At 40.1% G+C, this 25,337-nt stretch overlaps 1 protein-coding gene across 5 annotated transcripts in view; it reads right to left on the bottom strand.

Moving 5' to 3' along the window:
- ZNF827 (zinc finger protein 827) overlaps nt 1-25,337 on the bottom strand; it is a 106,387-nt gene that overhangs the window by 13,180 nt on the left and 67,870 nt on the right. For all 5 annotated transcript variants that reach the window (XR_011738866.1, XR_011738865.1, XM_065837409.2 and 2 more), the window contains exons 8-9: nt 20,737-20,840; nt 651-788 (exon numbers count right to left, since the gene is read on the bottom strand). Coding sequence is in view for 3 of the 5 variants with exons in the window: in XM_065837409.2 (XP_065693481.2) it covers nt 651-788; nt 20,737-20,840 (242 nt within the window). In the remaining 2 variants the exon portion in view is untranslated. The remainder of the gene's footprint in view (nt 1-650; nt 789-20,736; nt 20,841-25,337) is intronic.

Genomic DNA, 25,337 nt, shown 5'->3' with positions numbered 1-25,337 from the left:
ATACTTTTCAGCACTGTATCAGAAATCCTTGGTTCCAAGTCTTGTTCTGTGCAGCGCACATCAGCAGGCTGACAAGGCGCATCTTCCATATAAAGACTCTGTTAGTCTCAGTTGATTTGAAGTTGATTCACTTTAAGAAAGTTGGTATGGGGTAGGGCAGCCCCTGTTCCTCTCAGAAAAACTAGGTGATGAAAGCAACGGTGAATGATGGATATTAAATCCTTGTTGGTTTACCAGATCTGAAATACCAAGGCTGAACCTTTTGTTGTTCAGTAACATTTAAAAAGCTCATCAGGTGAATGTAAGAAAGGCCAAGGGCTGTGCCTTCTCTCCAGAACTCCATTAACAGGCTTGGTTAACTAGCTGGTATCTACAGGCTGGTCTATTGGAACCTGGACAAACTTGATCTTACACATTTTGTAAAGACAAATTACAAGTAGGCTGTAAACAAATCAAACATTAGCTAACTCCCTGAACATTCCTCCAACGTTCTGGGCTGTTTCTGCACCTGGCTCTGCTCTAAGTGCAAGGAGCTGAGGATGGCTCATGTGCTCTCCTGCTTACCATCTTCCGTCTCTACTTAAACAAACCATGACTAGCATAGAAATTTCCTCAGTGCTGCAACAACCAGCCCCTAAGCTTCGGCTTACCTGTGTGCAGTGAGAGATGGCGGGACAGAGTCTGCTGTCGACCAAACACTTTTCCACACACGTCACAGGGAAAGAGCTGGTCATTAAATTTCCAGGATGGCAATCCATTTCCCACCTCCAGTCCCAGCTTTTCAGGTTCTATGCCAAAACCGACATAAACAGAAAGTCATATTTTAAGAACTCTGAAGACTTTCAGATTTCATTCAAGTAGAGTTCTGTAGGTGCCATATAAAATGCAACGCCTCAGCTGGCTGCTGTGTGATCTGGCACATGAGTTCACGTAAAAAGGAAACTCCCAGTGATGGAAAGGAAATTAATCTTTTGTACAGCATCTTTCATACGTACTCTAAAGCAAAACACTTAAACAAAGTGTTCTAGACATAGTCAAAGAGTTAAACCAGATTACATAAAGACAGTAAAGTCAAGAGTGAGCAGGGCAAAACGTTAACCTCTAATTCTGTTTTTGTGGAGAGACCGTTTCTTTGGCTTTTTCCATCACCCACTTTCAGCTGGTGCATGAAGAAGGCCTGGTCTGCGATGATGGTTTATTTTACACTGGATTATTTGTCATGGCTGGTATTTTCTATTCTACTGGCACAAGAACTTTTACTACATGAGCAGTCTTACGTTGAAGGAGAACAGAAGATTGCTCAAACAATAGCTAAACCAAGAGGACACAGCATGCCAGTGGCATCCAGGGTAAGGTCTACCCAGCACCTACTGTCCCCAGGCATCAAAATCCCCAGCAACTTAGAGGGCTACCCATTGGAAAACTAAGACCCAGAGAGAGACATTATCTTTAAAGAAGTGTTTTTATTTGCTTCAAAACCAGAGAGAGTCTGCCGTACAAAAGAATGAACTCCACACAGCATAAAACACTGACATGAAGGCACTCTGTAAGGAAGTAGAGAGAAAAGGACTGGGAACAAGGAAGAGAAAAAAAGGCACAGAGTGCTTCAAGAAGTTAAAAGCATGGCCATTTTGGATCTGGACAGAAGGGTGCACAGAACCGATGGAGACTGGGGACAGCAGTGGTACTACTTAGCTCAACATTAGAAAAGTACCAGCAAGCCTTGTGTAAATAAATGTTCTCTGCAAGGGTCCTGAGGAGAAGGGCCAGCTGAAGTAAGAGGTGCACAAAACTGCAAAGGCATGCAGCAGCTTTTAAAATGTAACAGGCAGTGGGGGTGGTTTAAGACTTAGTTCTGCTAAAAGGCCTTTTATTTCCATTGGAATGGAAGATTCAACATGCAGAGCACCTTTCTCTAACCTGACACTGGCTGTGGGTTCGCTGCCCAAACCAGCTCCACCAGTGCATGTGTGCATGCTGTGATGGAGGAAAACTATTTGGCTGGGATTGTCAGGAGGGGAAACTGAGGAGTATGAAAACATACTAAGTGTAAGTTACTATCGCTGAATTTGGCACAAAACAAAATATTAATCCAACAGAGCACTTGAATAATGAACACCTTTTTTGTACAGGCAAAACATCACCAACAGTCACCTACCACTGCAAATTTGCCTGCCATGTCTGAAAGAGTGTCACAGACAGGTGTCCAGACAGCTCCCCTGTGGTTTAAGCAAATACTTGTCTAATACTGTGGTTAACTTAAGCAATGATAAAAACAATGCTTCATTTTGGACAGAGATTCCACGTAGCAATCTCAGCGAGTTTAGGAAGGGTCATACTTGCCGGCCCCTTTCAGCTGCTGTTACTTTCCCCTGTGACCCTCTATATGTACAATATTCAGCACACCACAGGAATTATGAGGCACCACTAAGTGCTGCCACACACCAACACATTTTTCTCAACGAATTTCTAGTTAGAGAACAAGTTCTGCCTATTCAAAGTAGTCATTTTGTGAACTTAAAAACAAGACACCCATCGCTCATTCCCTAAGGGCTCTAAGTGACCCATAACCTTCAAGAACTTCAACAAATAATGATTCTTTTCATTACCATCCTTGAGTTCAAGACAATGGAAAAATCTAGCTCTGTACTAATGCTACAGATATTTTAGCAGAGGTTTTTGAGTACATAATCAAAACAGCGCTTCAAAAGAGGGAATATGGAAATAATTATAAGAGAAGGTCACAAGGGTGTAGGCTGCTTCAATATGGTCACAACAAAAATGAATTAATTGGGACACACACCAAACAAGCAGGCTCAATTAAGTCAATAAGTCTCTTTAACAATTCACTTCAGCATTAGTCATCACCCCTCCTTTATCTTTTAAGAGTATAATATCCTCTTCCCTATGGTGCATTTTTAGCTGTCAGTTCTGGGAAGCTCATGGGAAGTTGGAAAAATATCAGCTTTCTGATAAACCTGAGCTGGTGAAAGCTGGACCCTTGCCAAGCAGCTGCATGTTTTCCATTGATGCAAAAGAAGATCCTGTAAGTGTTTTGAAGGTACATCTTTGAAAGGTTTATTCCTGGAGTCCTAACTACAGTGCTGCTTTCTTCTCTTTCTGCTGAATCTTTTCTCTGTAGAAAAGTGCTTTTTCTATTCAACAAGCTGCTTAGTTTGTTCGTGACAAACCGGAGTTGGTCTCTGGTGCAAAAGGAGCCTCAGCACATTGTGGAAGATTTCTCAGCTCCAAGGAAAACCACCTGCTTCCACCCACCTTGCCCTCTGGGCAGCTCTGTCTGCAGCTGGGAAACTGGAGCTGTGTGTCCATATAGCGGTCCAGAAATCTCCCCAGAATGTACCCAGCAACTGACCTCGCCAGTGACCTGAAGAATCAGGTGAGTCAACATCCACCTTCAGTCCCTGGGTTTTGTCTCTAATTAATGCCGGGGAATGGTATTTTCTGTGAAGTAAGTCCAGTAACTCTGGGACCATAATAGTGGTTTGTGCACAGCATCCTCTGTGTATCCCAAAGCAAGGGAGTCAGCATCCTTATCCTTTAAGAGTACCCTACACAGAGGGTCACGCCATGGCTGGAAAGCAGACAGACTGAGACCAACTGATGTTACATAATAAATCACCCTTGTGAGAGACGGCCCACAGAAATCAGTCTTTCACCATGACATCCCTATACTAAAATGAAGGGGGAAAAAAAAAAAAAAGACTTTATATAGATTTCTGCCTTAAACAAATACTCCACAGCAAATTCCAAAATTTTTATGTTAGAAAAGCATACATGACAAAATAATATTGAAATTATTAAGTTTTAGACTGCATTCCTGTATGGGTTTTGGAATTTAAAACAAAAATGATCAGTAAAATGGAAGGCCTTCAAGTTCTCTAGTACATCATTAAAAAATAATAGAAAGATTCAGACTCAGTATATTACAGGCTAATAAAAAATATTTTTGAAATTGTTCTGCACAGAAGTCTCAAGAGTTAAATATTTTCTGTAAAGGTAAAACCTAATTCTCAATGAAATTTAGTTAAATGCATCTTTATCAATGCCTTTTCTGCCCTTCTGCATCACCTGGTATCATTTTCCCACTAACCTCCAGTCAACTTCATAACAAGTAGCTGTGTAAAGCTGATCATCCAACATGGGGTTTGAAACCGCTGGGACTGCTACCACATGAATTTTCCCTAAGGTGAGGATAAAGTGGACATCGACTGCAGAAATATTGTGCTGTCCCTCCTCTTGCCCCTTCAAATACATTAATTTCTGGCAAACAAAGCCCAGCACTTGAGCGAGTTGCTATTACATTATTGCAGAATGAAGCCCCAATAATTCAAGAGGAAATGGTTAACGACCTGCTACACCACTTGTATACCCACAAGTCCATGGGGCCAGATGGGATACACCCAAGGATGCTGAGGGAGCTGGTGGAGGTGATCACTAAGCCACTTTCCATTTTCTATCAGCAATCTGGCTAACTGGGGAGGTCCCAGTTGACTGGAAGTTGGCTAACGTGATACCCATGTACAAGAAGGGCCAGAAGGATGATCCAGGGAACTACAGGCCTGTCAGTCTATTCTCAGTACTGGGGAAGGTAATGGAGCAAATGATCTTGAGTAATATCACATGGCACATATAAGAGAACCATATGATGAGGCCCAGTCAACATGGGTTTATGAAAGGCAGGTCCTGTTTGACCAACCTGATCTCCTTCTATGACAAGGTGACCCACCTAGTAGATGAGGGAAAGGCCGTGGCTGTTGTGTACTGAGACTTCAGTAAAGCCTTTGACACCGTATCCTGAAGCATTCTCCTGGAGAACCTGGCAGCCCATGGGCTGGATGGGTGTACTCTGTGATGGATAAAGAACTGGCTGGAGGGCCAGGCCCAAAGAGTTGTGGTGAACGGTGCCAAATCCAGTTGGCGGCTGGTCACGAGTGGTGTTCCCCAGGGCTCAGTATTGGGACCAGTTCTGTTTAATCTATTTATCAATGATTTGGATGAAGAAATGTTGATTGACAGCCAGCTGGACATGAGCCAGCAGTGTGCCCAGGTAGCCAAAAAGGCCAACAGCATCCTTGCTTGTATCAGGAATAGTGTGGTCAGCAGGACTAGAGAAGTGATTGTGCCACTGTACTCGGCACTGGTGAGGCCCCACCTTGAATCCTGTGTTCAGTTTTGGGCCTCTCACCATAAGAAGGACATTGAAATACCAGAGTACAGAGAAGGCAATGAAGCTGGTGAGCGGCTGAAGGAACTGGGGCTGTTTAGCCGGGAGAAAAGGAGGCTGAGGGGAGACGTTATTGCTGTCTACAACTACCTGAAAACAGGATGGAGCATGGAGGGTGTCGGTTTTTTCTCCCAAGTAGCAAGTGATAGGACAAGAGAAAATGGCCCCAAGTTGTGCCAGGGGGGGTTTAGATTGGATATTAGGAAAAAAATTCTTCACAGAAAAGGTTGTCAGGCATTGGAACAGGCTGCCCAGGGAAGTGGTGGAGTCACCATCCCTGGAGGTGTTTAAAAGGCATTTAGATAAGGTTCTTAGGGTCATGGCTTAGTGCTAGAGTTAGGTTAGGTTATGGCTGGACCCTATGATCCTGAGGGTCTTTTCCAACTGAAATGATTCTATGATTCTATCCCTTTCCTAAGCTGTTAGGCATAATTCTGCACATGTATATGTTTTCACTTTTCACATTTAGCGATTAATTTATTTTTTTTAATCCTCAAACTGGTAATATCAATATGGAGAGTGCATTGACCAGCCCTTCTGAAAAGCCTTTAACCCGACTTTTGTCAAGAAATGCTGAGAGAGGAGACTGTAGCTGGTTGAAGCTGTAACTGAAGAAGAGAGTAAAGCGTGACCTGAATACATAAGTAACTGTCTGCAGTCACTGAATCAGGCTTGTGACTGCTAGTAGCTGTCAAACACAAGAAGTTCCCCAGGGACTGGCTTTGGACTCTGATATATGGTATTTGGATTATTATTTTCTTTAATGTAGCTTAATTATTTTTTCAATTACTGCTTCACAGCCTTTTATACTACATTATATTTTAATCTGCTGTTCAATGCCATGCCTAGCATTTACACTAGCAACTGAAAGAATGAAACTAATATTTAACCAAAAAAGATAAAGCTAAGAAAACAAGCAAAAAGTATCATGAAGTCTCATTCAAAGAAGACAAATTCATGTTTATAACCTTTGATAATTTACTGTCTCCTCTCACATTCTGTAATTCACTTAAAACAGCTGCTCCTGTGTTTTGTCTTCACACCTCCATGGACCTCAGAAGCAACACTGTATTTAAAAACTGAGAACTCCTTTCGTGAAATATGTAATTAAGGTTGGCTACAAGCTTGATTGCTGAAAGCCTGCAAAGGGCTCACAAGCTCAAACATATATTGACTGTATGAAATTGCAGCGTTCCAAATACTATACATATCTTAGTCCTTTCCCAACTTACTTTCACAAAGGGTTTACCTGCAGCACCAGAATTCTTATTTCTAGTAAGCCAGTTAAAATAAACAAAGGAATCCTTCCAGGTACTGCAGTTCCTCAGTAAGATATGTCCCGCAACTTCTTGAAAGTACCTGCGATCCTGAGCGGTCCTGCAGTCTTCATTTGTCACCACCAGCATCACAGCAACCTGTCTGGTGTTATTTTAGGATGTATCACTTATTGTGAGCAGACTCATCCACTATTAGCCTGAGATAAGCAACTTCATTTTTCACATAAAACTTTTGTATATTCCCCACAAAAATAAAAAGATTTTTTTTTCTGACTCAAGCCTCCGCTGCAATTCCAAGCTGGTTTGCCTGAACCCCTGACCCCTTGGCAGCGGTGGGGTCTTTTTGGTTTGGTTTGGTTTTGGGTTTGTTTTGTTTATTTCTTCGTTGTTTGTTTGTTTGTTTGTTTTTAATGCCTTTTTGTAGCTGCTGAAAGCAGTCAGTTCTGTACCCTACAACACCAATCCAGGGGCAACTGTTCAGACAAACCCACATCCCCCAGTGTGTGGCCAGGGCTGAGCTCGCACCAGTCTGAGAGCCTTTTAGCACTGGCAGCAGAGCATGAACAAAGGAAGGGTCTATGTAGCCGTGCTGTCAGTCACAACATGTGTCACATATCATAAGTTATTTAGAGGGATTTAATAATACTCTAAAAATAAAAATTAACACAAAATATTTCTCAAATATAAGAACCCTAGTTCTGCTTGCAAGGAGGACATGGACTTTTTGTTTCCTAAGTCCTGAAAAACACATCATCAGACAATTTGAATGACAGAACAACTGCACAGAGGAAGCAAAGAAATTCTCCTTGCTAAATAAAAAAACTTTACCAGCTAAGTTACATGCTCTCATTTTTCTCTCAAATGCTTTTGCAAATGTCTAACATTACTATGGTATGCAGTTAAATGCGGTAGTTATGATACTTTAAAATCCCTGATATGGAAGAAAATAGAACCCAAGTGATTTTATGTATCAGTAACACGGTGCTTAATTTGCTCTTTTTAAAAACATCAACCATGAAATCTTTCAATAAGAAGCTTGTATGACCCACAAAAAGAAACATTAATATCATGCATAGAAGTATTCCAAATGTGCAACAATAGGCAACAAGGTTGCCTTGCAAGGGTCACTCAGAAGTGATAAAGATGTCGAGGTTTGTGGAAAGAATAAAAACAAATAGAAGATGAGCTTTAAATATGCCTCCATAGAGGAACACAGTAAAACAGTGAAGCCCAATTCACTGCTAAAAATGAGCCCGTTGCTCAAAAACGGACAGGCAGCAGCAGGGTGAGAGAAACACAACCTGAGTCAGGGCAAAGACCAGGTAGGGACGCGCTGCCTTCCAAACACAAGGCCACTCCCCACCTTCTAACTTTGCTTCAAAGCTAACACCTATTTAATCTTCACTTACACAACAGAAGACTTCCAAATAAACAGTAAGGCTTATGATAACCTTATCTGCATTATAAAGCTCTGAGATTTGCTTTTGTTGTCCATCTTAAGCTCAACGTGTAAGAAACAACGAAGAGAGAAATTCCCTAGTTCAAAACTTACATCAGCCTGTATTTGTAAATTCTGTGCCAGGTAGCCGGAGTTGCAGATTTTAATGAACCCTAAAGCTGCAATAACTTTGCAGTCATTTCTTGAAAATTATTTTCACAACACATACAGCAAGACATTAAGTTGAGGATAAGAGTGAACAACACCTCTATTCCCCCCAGCTCATATTATCCACTGTACTGCTTTAGCATAAAGCGTAAACAGGATCATCTTTGTGGTAACTTCATTCCTTACACAATAAGAATAGAACAATGTGAAATTCCAGACATATGCAAAGTAAGGGCCTGAGCTGCGAATTTACTTGCCAAAGACAAGTAATCACGGAAGAGTCCCTCTAGCTCACTGCACAGGCTCCAGGAGTTCCTCAGTCAGAGTTAACACAGTGAAGGTCACCTACAGTCATGAAACCAAACTGAAGTAATGCAATGTGGTCCAGATGGAAACTGGTTTATTTTATTTCACTGAGGGAGTTGACATGTTGCAATAAAGGGATAGAAAGCACCAAAAATCCATCCCCAAAATGTGTTTTTAAAAGCTTATCTGGTCATTGTTGGCCAAGAGGACAATCATTCCTTTCAGTAGCTAAGAGCCCCATCATAATAACTTTACTTTTTTTGCTTGTCTAGAAATAATAGCTATTGTAAATTAAAAAAAAAAAAAAAAACATCTATCAGCATTTAAAAACTTGATGATGTGCTCTCTGTTGCCTTTGCACAATATATTTTATTTCAATACAATGGTAGAATATCCCTCTGAAAAGAACTTCCTGATAACTCTAAGATGAGCTGTAATGAATTTACATAAGCCCTCCAAGTCTCTCCCAAGCAGGTGTCCCTCACGTTTAGCTCATCCATTTACACTCCTTGCAACATTTATTTTGGGCACTACAACATCCAGTCCATATGAACTTATGAAAGTATAATTTGTTCTTATTGTTAATTTCAAACCATGATTAATTAATTTCCACAATGTGAATAGGTTTCTACTCTTTTAATTTCTTTCCTACAATTCTGCCTAAGACCCGCATCCTAAGAAACCCTTTCTAAAATCATTTGCAGACACTGACGCACCTTTAGGACTACTATGGCGTATGTACAAATTTTCCTTTTTTTCTTTTGTTTCTGTCACTGTGCCAATTTCCACTTGCATGTCCAGCAAAGTGAGGGATTTTGTTTCCTAGAGAGAAGGTAATAACACATTGAGGTCACTTTCCAGAGGCTAACACTAGTAGTCCTCATCCAGAATTCAGATACAAATAATGACAAATTGGCCTTTAGACTACATTTTTTCTTTCAGCCTCCTGTATCCCTTCTAGTGGCACAAAAGCTGCCACACTAGAGAAACTACAAGCTGATGACCAGAAACCTCAGTGGGGGATTGCAAAATAAACCGCCAAATGCAGACTGAGTCCCTCTTCCTGCGCTGACTGAATTAACACAAAAGATTCAAAGCAAGATGAAAGTAACTGCAAACATTTGGCCAGATCCACCTTTCCATGTTCTACCAAGCTGTCAGGGAGCAGTATCACCCTTCGCAGTACGATGTTGCTGCTGTAAAAGAAAACATTCCTAGTGCTTTTATTGCAGATTCCGCGAGTGATAAACAGTGATTCTGCCATTTCCCTGAAGCCCTTAACTCACTCTTAAAAAGAGCTTCACCTCTCTCCTCGCTCTCTTATCACAAGCACATGCATCTACCTGCAAACCAGCCTCTGTCCTTCTGCTCTGCTGTCCCATCTGCCTTCTGCTCAGGCTGCATCTGCAGGGCACTGATCAGAACCACGACTGTCCCAAACTCAGCTAAAACACCCAGGAACCAGCAGGGCAAATTTGCACCCTGATTGAAACCGTGCTGTAGAAGAAAAAAAAGTATCCTCAGCCTTGCTTAGATTGTTTTTAAACAATGGGATTTTTTTATTTAGATATAGTTGTCCAAATAACTTCTTGAATTTTGCATTTGATTTACTCTTAGGCAGACAAATATTATAGAAGACAACCTTGTACAAGACAGATAGGTGAGGACTGGGGTGTCCCACGGTAACTCTAAAAAGAAATGTTAGGTATGATGTGTTCCAATTCCTTTTGCAGAGTGAAAAAAAGTAATTTTAAGTCCTGTCTTTCTATTTCGTGTTGAGCTTGTGTTTGGAAAAGTTCCATATTCAGGAAACAGTCTGACTCAATGCTGATGTTCACTTTTATAAAATATTCTGATATTAAGACAGACAAAATAGGATATGAGCCTACAGATGGGTTTGAATACAATGCAGAGTCTAAAACACAGCATGCTGAGCATTTCTAAACCAAAAACCTCATCCATCAAGTCTCTTTCAAGAAGTTATTCAACAGCCATTATAGCTTTGCTATTGAATTTATATCACAGAATTAGAGCTGGAAGATACCTCAAGAGGCCATCTTGTCTGTCCCTCGCCTGGAGGCACACCAGTCACACACCAAATGTACCTGTCAGTCCTGGCAGGTTCTGGTGGGTTCTTGTCTAACTTATTTTTTTAAAAACCCTCTCATGACAGATTCCACAGCCTCCTGTGACAGCTGTTTTGGTGCAAAACTATCCCACTGCTAAAAAGGTTTACTTGGTTTTTAAGTTAAATTTCCACGGCTGTTATTTAAGCCTGTTATTCACACAGGCAAGGTTTATTCTTTCTCTCTCAAAGCTGTCACTTTACATATTTGAATACCATAATCATCTGTCCTCCAGACTAAATAATCACAAATCCTGCAATGCTGATGAATAGCTTGCATTTTCTAAACCTCTGACCACTGCTGTCCTCCACATTGTGCTTGCATTACAGAGCCCAACATCGGATTCAGAACTCCAGCTGCAGAGCCCAACCATCACATGTGCCTTACAGACATTTCTGACCTCTCAGCCAGACGTTTGTCCTTTATACAACATGTACAATGTCAGCTCTACATAGAGTGTCTGACCAAGACTAATCCAGATCCTGCCCTTGCATCACACCACCTGGACATTCATCCCTCCCCTTCCTTTGTGGCACTCATCATTCCCCCAGGCACAGAATTTTGTTCTCACTGAATTGGCTGCTATTTTTCAGACTGTTTTTTCAACTCCTCAAGATAAGAACGAACTCTAATTCTGTCCTCTGAAGTGCTTATGGCACCTCTACACGTGGCATCACCAGGACATTTAATAAACATGCTTTCTCTTCCATCATCCACAACATTAATGAAAGGACTGAATAACACTAGAGCAGGCACAGAGCAGAACCGCACTTGGTCCCCACAGTTTGACGGATACACTCAACCCTGTAATTAAAGTTTCACCTACCCTAGGTTTCCCTGCTTACTATGAACATGTTGTGGAAAGGAGCACCAAAAGCCTCACTCAAGTCAAGCGGTCAAGTTTGTTTAAGGACTGGGCAACAATTGTTATTAAGCTTCTTTCCATACAAACCTCCAAGTTTGTTAAAGTTGTCCTTCCTGAAGCCAACTGTTGCTATTTTGCTCTCTTCCCTTCTTCCTTTCCCAAAAAAAAACCCCAGATTGTATCACTTCATGGTCATTCTTCACCAAGTTGCCTTCTGTCACTTGCATCAAAACACAGGCCCCAAGAACCTGCTGGCCAGTCTTGTGTTGTCCTGAATTCAGTTGCCAGCAGAAGACAAGGTAAGCAAAAGCCCACGTCTGATTCTGTACTTTGGATGAGTGTAGCTGCTCATGAAGCCCTTCTCAAATTTGACCTCCAGTTGTGTTATAGATTTATTTTAAAATATTGATAGCAACAATTATTTTAATTTTTTTTAAAAAATCACTTGATGTTGAATAACTGTTAGAGACTCAGAAAACTTGGCAAAAAAATAAGAGATGCCAAAACCAGCTCTGTTTGAAAGGGTAAAAACCCCAGTTGCTAAGCTTTTATTTTTTCATGTGGGACGAAACTGTTACCCTTGGCCATTTTGCTTTGGATTTGATGCTGGTGATATTTCTTAACAGCTTCTGGTTTGCTGGGTTTAATGAATGAAGTCTAGCTCAGGTTTATTCTGAATTAAACCAGAAGGTACTTGGTTCTGAGTGAAATGACTTTGCTCCTCTGTTCTTTACCATGAGGCTGATCCTGCTTTAGGAGGAACAAACAGAAAAGGGAAATGAAATACAAATAAATATTTTTGCCTGTATGAGAAGACTGCACAGTACTAGGGGGAAAAAAGTTACGCTCTATAAAGGCAGTCTGTAATGGAACAAGGATCACACATTTTCAGATAGATGTCAGGTGCCTTTTAAGGCAGCCATCAGACATGAACCTGAATGTGCATCTTTCTATTTGTCCATTTTGATTAACACCTTTCATCTTAAAGGCGCTGTAAATAATTGGCAAAATAATTAGTGCAGTGACTTCACAAGGAAAAGATGTGAACTCAGTACACCCATAACAATTCATGTGTCCTGCTATTTAGCATGTGTTGTATTGAGGGAGGGACTGCCCCATTCTCTAGGACTTACTCCTGTTCCTCAGAAGGATCTGATCACATTGCCCTTAGTAGCTGTGTGAATGGTCAGTGAATACTGATTGATGAGAAAAATTTTAAAATGTACACATATGCAGATGCTACACACTTCACTTGTCCTATTTTAGCCAAAGAACACACTATGCATGTTTGAGCAAGAAACGGTTTGTTCTGCATAATAGTATTTTCAGCTCTGAAAGGAAGTTTGTTATGAAGACTGTGATGGCTGCTCAGGACAGAGTCGCTATTACTGTATCACAGATTCGCAACACACATGCACTAGATGCAAACCTGTTTAGCACCAGGCCCAGGAAAAGCTGCAAGGGAAATGTAATGCTGTAATTGGTTGCAGCCGGGTTGGTTAAAATCCCATGAAATGAACCAGAACTTTGGAACCCTCTGCTTGATGACTGCAGTGCAAAGCAGTTGTCAAGGCTGCACCCAGGCAGATCATCTTGGGAATCTGAAGACAGGATGTGACAGATAAAAAAACATGCTGGAGCCAGAACCACTGTCACACAGTTTAGCACTGAATTATGTTGAACAAATTCTGCAAAATCTGTCTTCCTTTGGAGAACTAAGCCAAACACAGCCCACTTCTATAGCAGTCCAATTATCTCACTTCCCCAGAATCACCTTCCACAACTTGCCAGTTATCTGTCTCTTGCTATCAGACTTCAGAGAGCAACCACGATGGCTGACAGTCCCTAGCCTTCTCCAGAGTGCAAAGAGTGTACACTATTCACTGTGTACCCAAACTACATTCTTTTTGTGTGAAGATTATAGTAAAATACATGGTAGAGATAAGGAACTAAAATCAGTTACTCAGATCAATTTGCCACACTGTCACAAATATTCTCCTACCATCTATAAAGCTGTCATACAGGTTGGATTTGTCAGAGGGATCTCTCCAGTATTCTTATTTTATGCATCTGCACGGATTTTTACACAAATGCACACACATACACAAAAAGAAGGGTAGTTGGTTGAGTCTTACCTCAGACAGGTGCCGGAAGAGGAATAAAATTAAATGGGTGCTGTTGAGGACCAAGAGAACCAGACTTTGCAAGGCTTAGTGAGTACCTGCTACGGTGCTCTGCAGACCACAATGACAGCAGTGTGGCATCCACCTACAGCTTTGCTTTCAGCAAGCACATTTCACAAAAATACTGAGATCGAAATGAACAACAGGACCAAGTGCCTGCTGGAGCACGCCCTGTGCTGTGAACAAAGTGCCACTCTACACTTCACCCTGCCAGGAAGCCAAAAGAGGTCAGGCACTCTCATAATCAAGAAACTGAAGGGGATATCTAATGCCCTGTGTGGGCAGAGCTCATAACTCAGGCCAAAACTGAAAGCAAAAGAAATGACCATAAGCACTAATAATGGGATAAAGCAGGGGAAAAATGCACTATATAGGTCAATGCGTGTGCACACGCCCTCCCTCTGCAAGAAAAACTTGCCAATAAAAACTGCTGTTCCATCTCACATGGACAGAAACTGCTGCCAGGATCTTGAAATATTCTTTTAGATTTTCAAAGAAGTCTAGAGGCCAGCAAATATGATTAAAGGATTGGAGCATCTGTCACACAAGGAGAGCCTGAGAGAGCTGGGACTGTTCAGCCTGGAGAAGGCTCGGTGGCATCTTCCCAATCTACATAAATACTCAACAGGGGGAATAAGAAGATGAAGACAGGCTCTTCTCAGTGATGCCCAATGGAAAGGAGGCAAGGGCACAAACTGCAACACAGGAAATTCCACTTAAACATAAGAAAACACCTTTTTACTGTGAGCATGGTCAAACACTGGCACAGGTTGCCCAGAGAGTCTCCATCCCTGGAGATATCCAAAACCTGACTGGACACAGCCTTGAGCAACAAGCTGACTGCTCTGAGCCAGGGGGTGGTACCAGGCTTCCTACCTCAACCATTCTGTGATTCTCTCAAAAATAAGAATCCACAGGTTCTGCTGCTGTGAATGAATTAGAAATCAATTGCTTGTAGTTGTGCTCTTAAACCCCGGCTTTCCTTTACAAATTCTAATATTTAGGACTGTGAAGAAAGCCTTCCTAAAGTAAACAGAGGTTTACCCACAATGTGAAGTTAGAGACTTTTTGGTAGATATAAGCAAATAACAACCATCACCGTAAGAAGGTGCAAATTGTTCTAACTCCAGGGTTCCATAGCTGGGAAGCTATACATGGGCAATTTAAATGCCAACAATTCATTGCTGATGACTTAGCAGAGATTTTCAGGGCTTGTCCATTCCATCGTCCCCTAAGGACATTTTTCCAGGGTGACAAAGTGCCAACAGCAGAGAATTCAAACTCTCAGGGTGTCCCTTCATTTCTGCAGCGCAGTTACAGTGGTCTTGGGGACAACGTAAGGTTAGTTAAAAATAGAAGTCTGGCAGTAAGCTGAAAGAGACAAAAGAGGAAAACTGTCACTGGCAACTTGTGAAGGAATGGAAACTATAGTCAGATTTACTCTAACCTCATACTCAAATTATTGAAGTTCTGACTTTCTTAACTAACCTACTGATGACCCAAAATTCAGCTGGTTGCTGCAGATGGTCGCAGAAGTTCAGTTCACTGCAGAGAACAGGAGACCAGAATCACAGCGCAAATACTGCCAGAGAATACTATATATGAATGAATGAATATGTCTGCAGGTTGGACCAAAAGAGCCCTTACTATCTACTTTCTAGATGCTTTAATTCACCTATGAAAAAATTACAACATTGAGACATGTATTAACCTTAAAGTATCTTTAAAAAGGGATTGGGAAGGAAGATACATGCAAACTACTACTTCATACTAAAGAATGTGGTATCTGTGCAACGTGAACAGCTTGATTATTTATCACGTTCAAGCTAAAACTCTAAACTCTCAGGAGATATTTTTTAACTACAGTCACAGAAGAAAGTAAACAAGATAAGTGTGGCCACAGCCACGTCAATCTCACACAAATGCTGAATTTTCACACAGCTGAAAGATATGGCCTTGCCTTCACCCTGCTCACATCCCAACACTCCCACTAACTATTAGGGAAAGAAAAAAATATATATATTAGTTCACTACTTCCCCTGCTCTGGCTTGCCATGTGGGCACACAAATGTTAGTATCGCTCTGTTGGAGAACCTGCGAAGATGTGGCCCAGGGAGCAGCCAGTTTCCCCTTTAAGTGTATTAAAGTTACAGTGGAATTACTACTTTAGAGAAAAGAAGTAGAAGGAGGGTGTGAGTATGAACAGCAACAGGAAAAACGCGTACAACTACTGAATAGTCCTGAAGTTCCAAACATATGGGAAACTTTGTTATGCCTGTTTACCTTAGTTCAATAAACATAAATATGGGATAATGCCACTAATGACATCATCAATAAAAATACACCTGACAGAACCCAAATCTAAAATTATTGCACAATGTTTCAAATTTTCTACTGAACTAAGTATCATGCTATTGATTCAATACTGATTTCTGGACTTTTCTGAAGAGGAAGCGTGGCCCATCGGTCATCTTACAGGTCAGTAACGAGTGTGGAGACACAGTGACAGAAAACGCTCTGATGCATTTGCAAAAAGATACTTGAGGACAGAAGCTTTCTTCGCTTTATTTCATTGAAATAAGTAACAGTGGTAAATTTAGCAATGGCACCGACAGACAAAGCTAAAAAAGCCAGGGCTACAGCTTCCCAAAACCTACATCCTCCTGTTCCAAAAGTCTATTTTAGCCACGTGAAATTCACCTACCACAATCAAAATCACAGTTTTACAAAAAAATACTAAATTTTCATTAAAATATAGGTTTTTGTAAAATGTATTTAATCAGCTACAGATGAGACTGTTTCAGTATTTGGTACTGTCAGTGTAAATGAAGGAGAATACCAGGTCCCTGGTGAATAGAAGAGAAAATACTGAAATATTATTATACTACACACAGATATACATGAAGAAAAAATACTCCCAAAAATCCATGGCTGGGGTCTTCGTCAATTGTAATGAACTGAGCAGAAAAGGAATAGTGAATATTACTCATCTGGATATCATGAAAGCAGAATGAGTCAGTGAGGTAGTGGAGAACTATTAAAACACATTAAAGATTGGCTAAGGGTCAGGAACACCAGTTTTTAATTCATCTAGAAATCTGGACTGAACTAAATATTCCAAAATACAACTAAACTCTATTCTGTCAAAAAAGGAGTCTTATAAACAGGAGATATAAATGGCCTTTTAAAGTGACCACAATAGAAATTTTCATGTCTTCTCCCTACCTTTTGGGAGGCCAAAAAAGGTCATTTTCCTATTCTTATAGGGGAAAGCTTAAATTATTGAATTTTTTTTAATATGATTTTGTATTAAATATGACTTTGATACTACGGTAATTTTTGAGTAAAGTGTGTTCGATTGATGTGGACATCAACACTTATTTCAATTTTTGAGCAAAAAATGAGCTTATTTGGACAGTGATAGTAGAACAGAAAAGTCTAATGTAATGACAATTAACTTCGTATAGTTATTAACATACAAAATACCTTAAAAAGGAAGGGAAGTAGTTCCCCAAATCTATCCAACATTTGGATATACTACAGGATGTACTCTAGTATAGGAAACTACTTGCTTCCCTCCTCAGAATATCAAGAATTCATCACAGAGTTACCACGACTTCTGTGGCGCTGTTGAACCCCCTTTCTGACAGTTATTGGAGATTTTATTGCCATTTCCTTTAAAAGATTTAAAAGCTGCTGCATGAGAATCACTTCTATTGTGATCCTGCTGCTGATCAGGATTACTTCACCTTTTTTCAGGCCAAATCCATCACTATATTTTTTTTTTTCTAGTAAATGCCCTGATCAGTCCATTGCTCTCACACATCTTTTAATAGGTCTTTCCTAATTACTTCATACTCCTTGGGGATCTTATATACTCAATGCCCTACAAAAAGTGCTCTTCATCTTAAATACCTGATCTTGCAATTTTCATATAAACTGGCTATGAAAAGAACTGAAATGGTTTGTGCTGAGGAGGCCACTAAGCTGAAGTCTCATGGCCTGAACTTTGGACCAACCAGACTTAAAAATCCTCTTTACTAGCTTCAGCAGAAAAAAAAAAAACAAACCTCAACACTGCATTAATGAAAGCAATATCATCAATATGCAGAAATTTCAGAGTATCAAAGAAATAATCTTCAGAGCTAGAGTAACAAATGAAACCATTCAAATTACAAGGTAACATGCTTAGAAAGTGGGAACAAGAATTTCTGTTCCATGCTGAAATGATCAGCTGAAATTGTAAATGGAAAGAAAAAAATGCTACTATTTGATTACCAAATGAAGAGAGAGTCATTAGCATGTTGTAGTTACAAAGACTGGGATTAATCAGGAGAGGCATTTCCAATATACATACAGAAGACAGCATGCCACTGAAAATGTCATTGGTAAGACTTCCTGTAAAATAGCATATATAGTTCTGACAGATGGTGAACATCACAAGGGAGATGAATTATCAAAGTTGAAGAACACCATTGGTGAAACAACAAAAGTAGAACTTGCTGTGAATAAATTCAGGCTGAAAAGAGAGTAGTCCCAGCCCTTCCAAGAGGTGAGCTTCTGAAACCGTGTCTTCATACACATAATAAGTACAACAGATTTAAGGTGGATCTTGATAAATTAATGAATGATATTACATCATATTGTTACTTATTATAGAAAAGAATCAAACTTGACACACAGGATATATTACTGTCCTGTGTTCCTGTCACTTTTCCCAATTCCTCTGCAGCTAGTGTGCCAAAAAGTCTGCAGACAGAAATTTGGCAGGAGTCTGGGGATACAACCACCCACACTGGTGCTCTCCTGGAAAGAAGCACTACGTACATTGGGTTCCACCACGGCCACCCAGACCAACTGGCAGCAAAGGCTTCCTTGGGCCACCCTGCCTGCCTGAGCCAAGCCTGGTCGCACAGAGCCAGCACACAGCGGCAGCTCAGACTCCACGCATGTCCATCAGCCTCTGCTAGCCATGGGGACAGGGGCACGGAGCCACATTTTTGGACAGGGGTACTGCTTAATGAAGACTCTTGGCCATTAGTAGTTAATCCGCTTGGATTTTAGTTGATGACTTGAAGATTCAACACCAGACTGGGAATTTCCTGTCATTTTCTTATGCTGTTCTTTTCTAATTCTTACTATCCTGCTTCAGGGATGAAGTAATCCACAACAAGTCTCAAGTGAAGGCACACGTACCATTTATCCGTGGGACACCACATACACATTTCCACAGTATTTTCTCTTACATCCTGTTGGCCTTTACAACGGTTTGTTACTGTTCCTTTATGCTACGCCCTACAGGGATAAAGTTTCTTCCGAGCTATCCATAGCACTACATAGACTATTTCTTCTTGCAAGGCCAAAACTAGTAGGAAATCTACCTGTGGGTATTCTGCTGTTCTTTTACATGAATATCACATTTGTAACTGATTAAAAATTTAAATCACATTCCTGGTGCTACTGTGAAGTTGCACTTTAGGTCCAAGAATGTATTGTGAAATTGAGAAAAATCAACATATTTGGAATGATAGGGTTGTTCCAAAAATAAAAATGAAGCAAAAACTGGCATTTTTGTTTTTCAGTATACATGCTGCTATTACATATCAGTCTTATAATCACAGAGCAATATGTATTATACTAAACAGACCTATCAAAGTAATGCTTATATTCCATAGGGTGGAATATGGAGCAGCATAAACATACAAAATTCCGTTCCTCAGAAGCCATTCTAACACTCCAGGATGTCCTCACCAACTAGATCCTTTACACCTTTTAAGCAGAAGATTAACCGTGTCACCAAAACCCATGAGCAGTTTTAGTGGTCTCACTTAAAATGAAGTCTTACAGAGAATCAAGATTCTTATGCATTCATCTCGGTATGATGTAAGAGTATTGCTGCTAGAGGCCGTGTCCTCTGAGGTACCGAGCACTGCCTGAGGAGTCCAAGAGTTCTCGTCTTTCATCTGGGCACATGAATATTCCATGTTATGCCAAGGTCAAAAAGCCAGGACTGAAGTGCTAACCTGGTTTACATTTTAATACTTAAAAGCAGCACATCTGATCTGGTTCTCCTCACCCCGAGTTACAAAATCCACTGCTTCCTGGTAAAAGTGTGGCTGAGAGTAGTCTGAAGACCCTTGTCCTTATGCTGCAAAAGTTTTTCTTCTTCCTACCATGCATACCCCTAGACAACATCTAGCTCAACCTCCTCTGTCACTTCACAAGTTGTCAAGTGACTATTCAAGCATTTAAAAAAATGAAGGGTCTGTTAAGCTGTAAATTAAATGACAGTCTATAGCTGAAAATCAGCAGTAACGTGCCCAAAACTTTATTGATTGCTAAGAAAAGGTGAATAACCCCCACTACGCATGGCTGTGTAATTACTGACCTTTAGAAGCCAAGAGCTATTAATTTAAGACCAGATAGCAATGAACTAGCAAATGAGTTATTTTGCAACAGGACAGTAAAGGCATGTCTCGAGTTTTTTCATGTGTTCTGTGCCACCTTGAATAGTATTGTTACATGTCTATATTCTCCAGTTTAATACAGAATATAACCCAAACTATATCTGGACATAAAATGCCTGTCAACTAGCTCAGAAGATCCCTGGGAATGTACCCACAGATACTGAGGCCTTTTAACATGTTTTTAAGAACTCTACATCTTTCCAAAAAGGTTTCTAAATTATTGTTAAAGGCAGGAAAATTGTATTGCCAAGCTCAGCCACTCTGACACACGTACTGCAAATATTTCGTCTATTCTCGGAGAGATGGAGATGGCCAGTAACAGGAGAATCCCAGACAGTAATACATCGGTAAAACTCCTATACATATGTGGGACACACGCAAACCCCCCTCACCTCTGTTAATACCGCTGAGTTTAATCTCTTGTAGACTCTTGTACAACTCAAGGAAGTAGTAGTCTAAAGACTATTAATACAAATGCTTCTGCAATATTTAACTTTTTTCTTTTTCTGCTTAATAATAAGTACTTATGGTGATGAGAGAGAGTTGCCTTTTGACAAAGCAAAATACATCTTAAGAGCATTGGTCAGGTGGTAGAGTTGACAGTAAGAAAATTTTTAAAATATATATTAACTGGCAGTAATGAAAGAAAAAGGTATCTGACCTGGTGCAGGTGTTCTTCCATGAAGAGTAGTTTCATTAGGCAAGAGATCTTTTGAGTTGGAAGTGAATGGTGATTGTCTAAATGTGTCTTCAGAAAAGAAAGGGCTATAGGAAAAATAAGATGTCTTTTTGTAAACAAAAGAGCACTTAATGGAAGAGGTAAATATTATTTTTGACCTTAATATTATTTTGATCTTAATATTATAACAAATACCATCTTGTTAAAGAACCCCATTTCATTTACAGAATTCATGCTGAAAGATATGCAGATTGTGAGGCAAGGTATGGAGTAGAGGCAGGCTTTGGTAAAATTGCAAATCAGAGTGAAATCTGAAGTCCCCCCAAAAGGCTTTTAAACTACATTTCTACATCTGAGATTTTCTATAGCACAATACAATCATATATCATTCTTATATTTATAAAATCAATGTTTCAAAAATTTGTGTTCTACTGTCATATGTGGAGAGGGCAATCAGGAAATGTGGTGAATAGTATTATTTAATAATCTGAGGTATATAGTAATTATTTTTAAACTTAAACTTTTGAAATTTTAGGTTAAGATACTGAATAGTTCATTTTTGATATGACATTCCATGAATGAAGATAACTCCATGAGTTTGATTTTTAAAGCAAAAACCAATTAATATAAGCTAACTGAATGGTTACTTCCCAAAGAGTATTAAGGACAAAAATTATCAGGTACTTGACTCCAAAATGCATAGCATGCTTTTGTTTTAATTAACAGGCAGTAAAAAGTCAATTTCAATAGTGAATTGACATTTCTGTCAAAGTATTTTGTTTTCTGCTCAATTAAAGATCATAACAGAAACAAGAATTCATTGTCTACAGTACAGACAGACATCAGTTAACAGGTGCATCAGGAAATTCAAAATGAAAAAGGATGGTTTGTCTGTCTTCAAAAACTGCTTTCTATGCTAGTGTATTCCATCTGCATGCTAACTTTCAATTTCTTCTAGGCAAAATGAGAAACACATGAAGTTTTATCTCTCTCATACTGAGACTCCTTAACAGGCTGATTTACACTAGCTGTTTTCACGGTGCAGGACAGGAGACTAGCTTGTTTCTGCAGCCTGTTCTCATTCAGTAATAAAATCCAAGAATCCTTTCAGGGTAAGGAATGTAGTATAAGGTCCTACAAAGCATTGTACAGTGAGTAGTTCAGACCCAGAAGGCACGTGCCAGCAGCACCAACCAAGTTGACCCTACCAGTCCAGATACACGAGGTGTCACTCTAAACAGCGGCATTTGCGTATTTTTTTCCCCTCATACAGTCTTTCTGTAGAGAGTGAACAAGGTGTTCTCCACTGAGTCACTTCTATTCTTAGTCAGGTTTCTTCTGCTTTTGGGAAACTTGTTGATAATTAGTTAACTTGATCATGTAACACATTTGGCAATCACATTATTTACTTTCTTGTTAAGTTTTTCGGCCATTATTGACTTTGTGCTGCACCATGTGTGACAGTTAATGGGATATTTTGGTGTTTCTACACAAGTTTTAACATAAACACAGTCAACATTAGGTTGTGCTGGCGGGTAAGGCATGAAGATGCCCCAAACCTGAACAGTTCAGTGTAGGCAGATAGCTGAGCAATGCATAATAATCAAGAAAACAAATGATCAGGATAAAGCAAAACAGCTCCAGCCCACATGTGCAAAACTTAACTTTTTCCAAGACTCACACACCCACTCAGGCGTGACACAATATAAAACAGACTGACGCTGTATAAAAATACGGCATCATTTATTGCAACATTCCTCTTACTGGTTTAATGATTTGAAAGAAAAACACCAGTAAAAAAGTTTTATTACTGTTGTAACTCTTCAAAATCTTGTAATCCAGTCTGGTTTCCATGTCAGCCTGCCTGCTTGTGTCTTAGATTGAGTCACTGAGACACTGTTCACTGCTGGTTCTAAGCAAAAGGGATGATGCAGAGCTCATCTATTTCAGGCTAGGCCATATGTCATGAGCAGGTGGTTGCTGAAGATTGCACTGTGTTATGTCCCAAGGATTTCCCTCTCCAGCATTGGCCTCCAGTGAATTACAGAACCTTCCTTAGATACCTCTTTTCTGCCTTCCTCTAGAATGGCAGCTGAATCTCTTCAGTGTTGGCCCTATTATTAGTTTTAATTTCACCTGATATGTCCTCCAGTTCCCAGTGCAATGTACAGAGGGAAGAGCTCCTTGTTTGGGGTTTTTTGGTTCTGGTTGATTTGTTTGTTGTTTTGTTTTGTTTGGGTTTTTTTTAGGCTGAACTTTTCCAGTTTTATGGCTACACGGTTCTCTAGATGAAAGAAACTTATCTTGGCATCTTATGCTCACGTACTCACTTCCAGATCATTTGCTTCTCCACTTGCTGTCTTCATATCACAGATGGCAGGCTCTACCGTCTCACTTAGCCATTGAACTGTGAGGAATCCTTGCCAGTTTTGGCTGCTTAAGCAAAGTCATATGGAAGTATATGCTCACAAAGTCCAGGAATACTCACAGGAGGAACAGCAACAGACAGGCAACAGTTGGAAATGTTAATATGGAATCAGGCAGCAAAAAGTGCTTCTGTACCCTACCTTGCTGGGGCTTTGCTGATTTAAGACTCTCACCAATGACACAACTTATTCTCTATGCTCCCCAGCCACTCACAGGTGGACAACACGGATCTCACCTTGGAACTCTGCAGCTGTCAGCAAACTTAACAATTATGTCAGCAATCATAACAATTATGATTCAAATTCCTTCCTGTCATTAATCCAGATGAAGGCTAGTGAGCCAAACTGCAGCATTGCGTGTTTTCTTAATGCAGCCTGAGCGCCTCTATCTTCCACTGGCTGCTCCATCACACTCTATTTTTGAGAAGGCGTCATACCCTTATCAGTGAAGACTTCCAGCTGTTTGTTTGGTTTTGGGTGGGGGTTTTTTGGCAAGGTCTTCCAAGTCAACCTGTTTGAACTCGTAGGATTTAGCAGACTGACTCACTTGCCCTTAAGAAGCTCTTCTCATTCATGTCTTCTTCTGTTGATAGATAGATAAGACAAGAAAAGCACCTGGTAGAATTGAACCAGGCATGCAGCATTTCATGCCCTGATGGGTAGCAGCCATTATTGGGATTTCTCAGTAAAACTCAGTGCATATTTGACAACAGCCAACTGTGCTGCCCTCTTACAAGCTGGCAGTCAAAAGAAGGGCAAGTTATCTTTGAACTGTCCTCAACCTTTCTACTTTGAATTATCTTTGATAGATCCAAAAGTAGCTCTGGATTCTCACACCAGTCCTGCCAGTAACCTCATGAGACACTCAAATCTATTTTCAACTGACTATTTGTCACCTCCTCCCTGCAATGCACTCTGGATAGTTAAAGTGTAGTTGGACAATATGTGCATTTATGTCTATATGTATCTCTCAGGTTTATACTTTTAAAGAGTCACAGGAAAGTTATGCAGGCTGCACATCCCACAAATTCCCAAACTAGCAAATATAGAAAGCATTCACAGTAGCCAGAAGTTAAATGCTCAATTTAATTATCTTTCAACCTGTAACATCAGAAAGTCCCTAATGTACCTTTAGTGAGCTGGTCAGTTTATTAAATTATTTATTTATTTATTACACTTCCCATGAAGGAATGAGATAGACCTAGGAATTTAAGAACAGTATATTTTAGAGATCTTTTCTTCTGCAACTGAAATGCTTTTCAATTTCAGTTCAGACAAAGTTGTCTTAGCAGGCACTGAACATTCTGGGAACTTCTATAAAAGGGGTTGCAGGGGCACAGAAGGTCTTACTCCACCTTTGAAGGAACTCTTTGCTACTTCAGCATGCTCAGTCTTCAATCCATCCACACTGATTAGGGAACTTTCAGGTAGGAAATAAATGTAGCCTTGCCCCCAAGACTAGTTGAGAGCTCAAGCAGGTATCAAAGATTTAAGTTTTGGACTTGGCAGCCAATTCCTGCCTACTCCTCACCATGAGCTCCCTAGTTTTTACCAGTTCTAGCTACCACTTATTACCCAAGAGCTTTGAATTTCCCATATAGACACCTCACTTCATTGCTCATGTGTATTTAAACAACTCATGGATTTGTTAGCAGTCAAAATACTGTGAAGTGCATATTTCTTTAACAGCGCATGCTACCATTGATTCATGTTTTTAATTCCTGTATAGTTTCATTGGTTGTATTAATGTGACTGTAATATTTAACAAATATTTCATTAGCATTGTTTTACAGTCTCTGACTTTTAAAGATTCATCTGTGGAAGACACTGAGATGATAAAATACTCAACTGAAATTTATTCAAGAAATCCAAGTTTGACAGAAGACTGAATCAAAATCGCCTCTTCTTACATCGACCTATGTCTTAAAATCCAGTTCTCAGCCTGTTCTTCCCTCAAGCACCTCATGTACTATGCAGCTTATTTTAATTTTCAGTTTTTACAGAAAAATAACAGAAAAAATATTTCTTACAATGATGTGTGAATACTTGATCAGAGGAGAAAGTCACTTTGGCCCATTTTGACACAAACACATCTGAGTTCACAAGGCAAAACGAAGGAATGCCATGTACACTACAACTCTGCAGATAACAATGGAC

The sequence above is a fragment of the Patagioenas fasciata genome, chromosome 4 (assembly GCF_037038585.1).
Source record: "Patagioenas fasciata isolate bPatFas1 chromosome 4, bPatFas1.hap1, whole genome shotgun sequence".
Classification (NCBI taxonomy): Eukaryota; Metazoa; Chordata; class Aves; order Columbiformes; family Columbidae; genus Patagioenas; species Patagioenas fasciata.
This window is presented reverse-complemented; position numbering and strand designations above follow the sequence as displayed.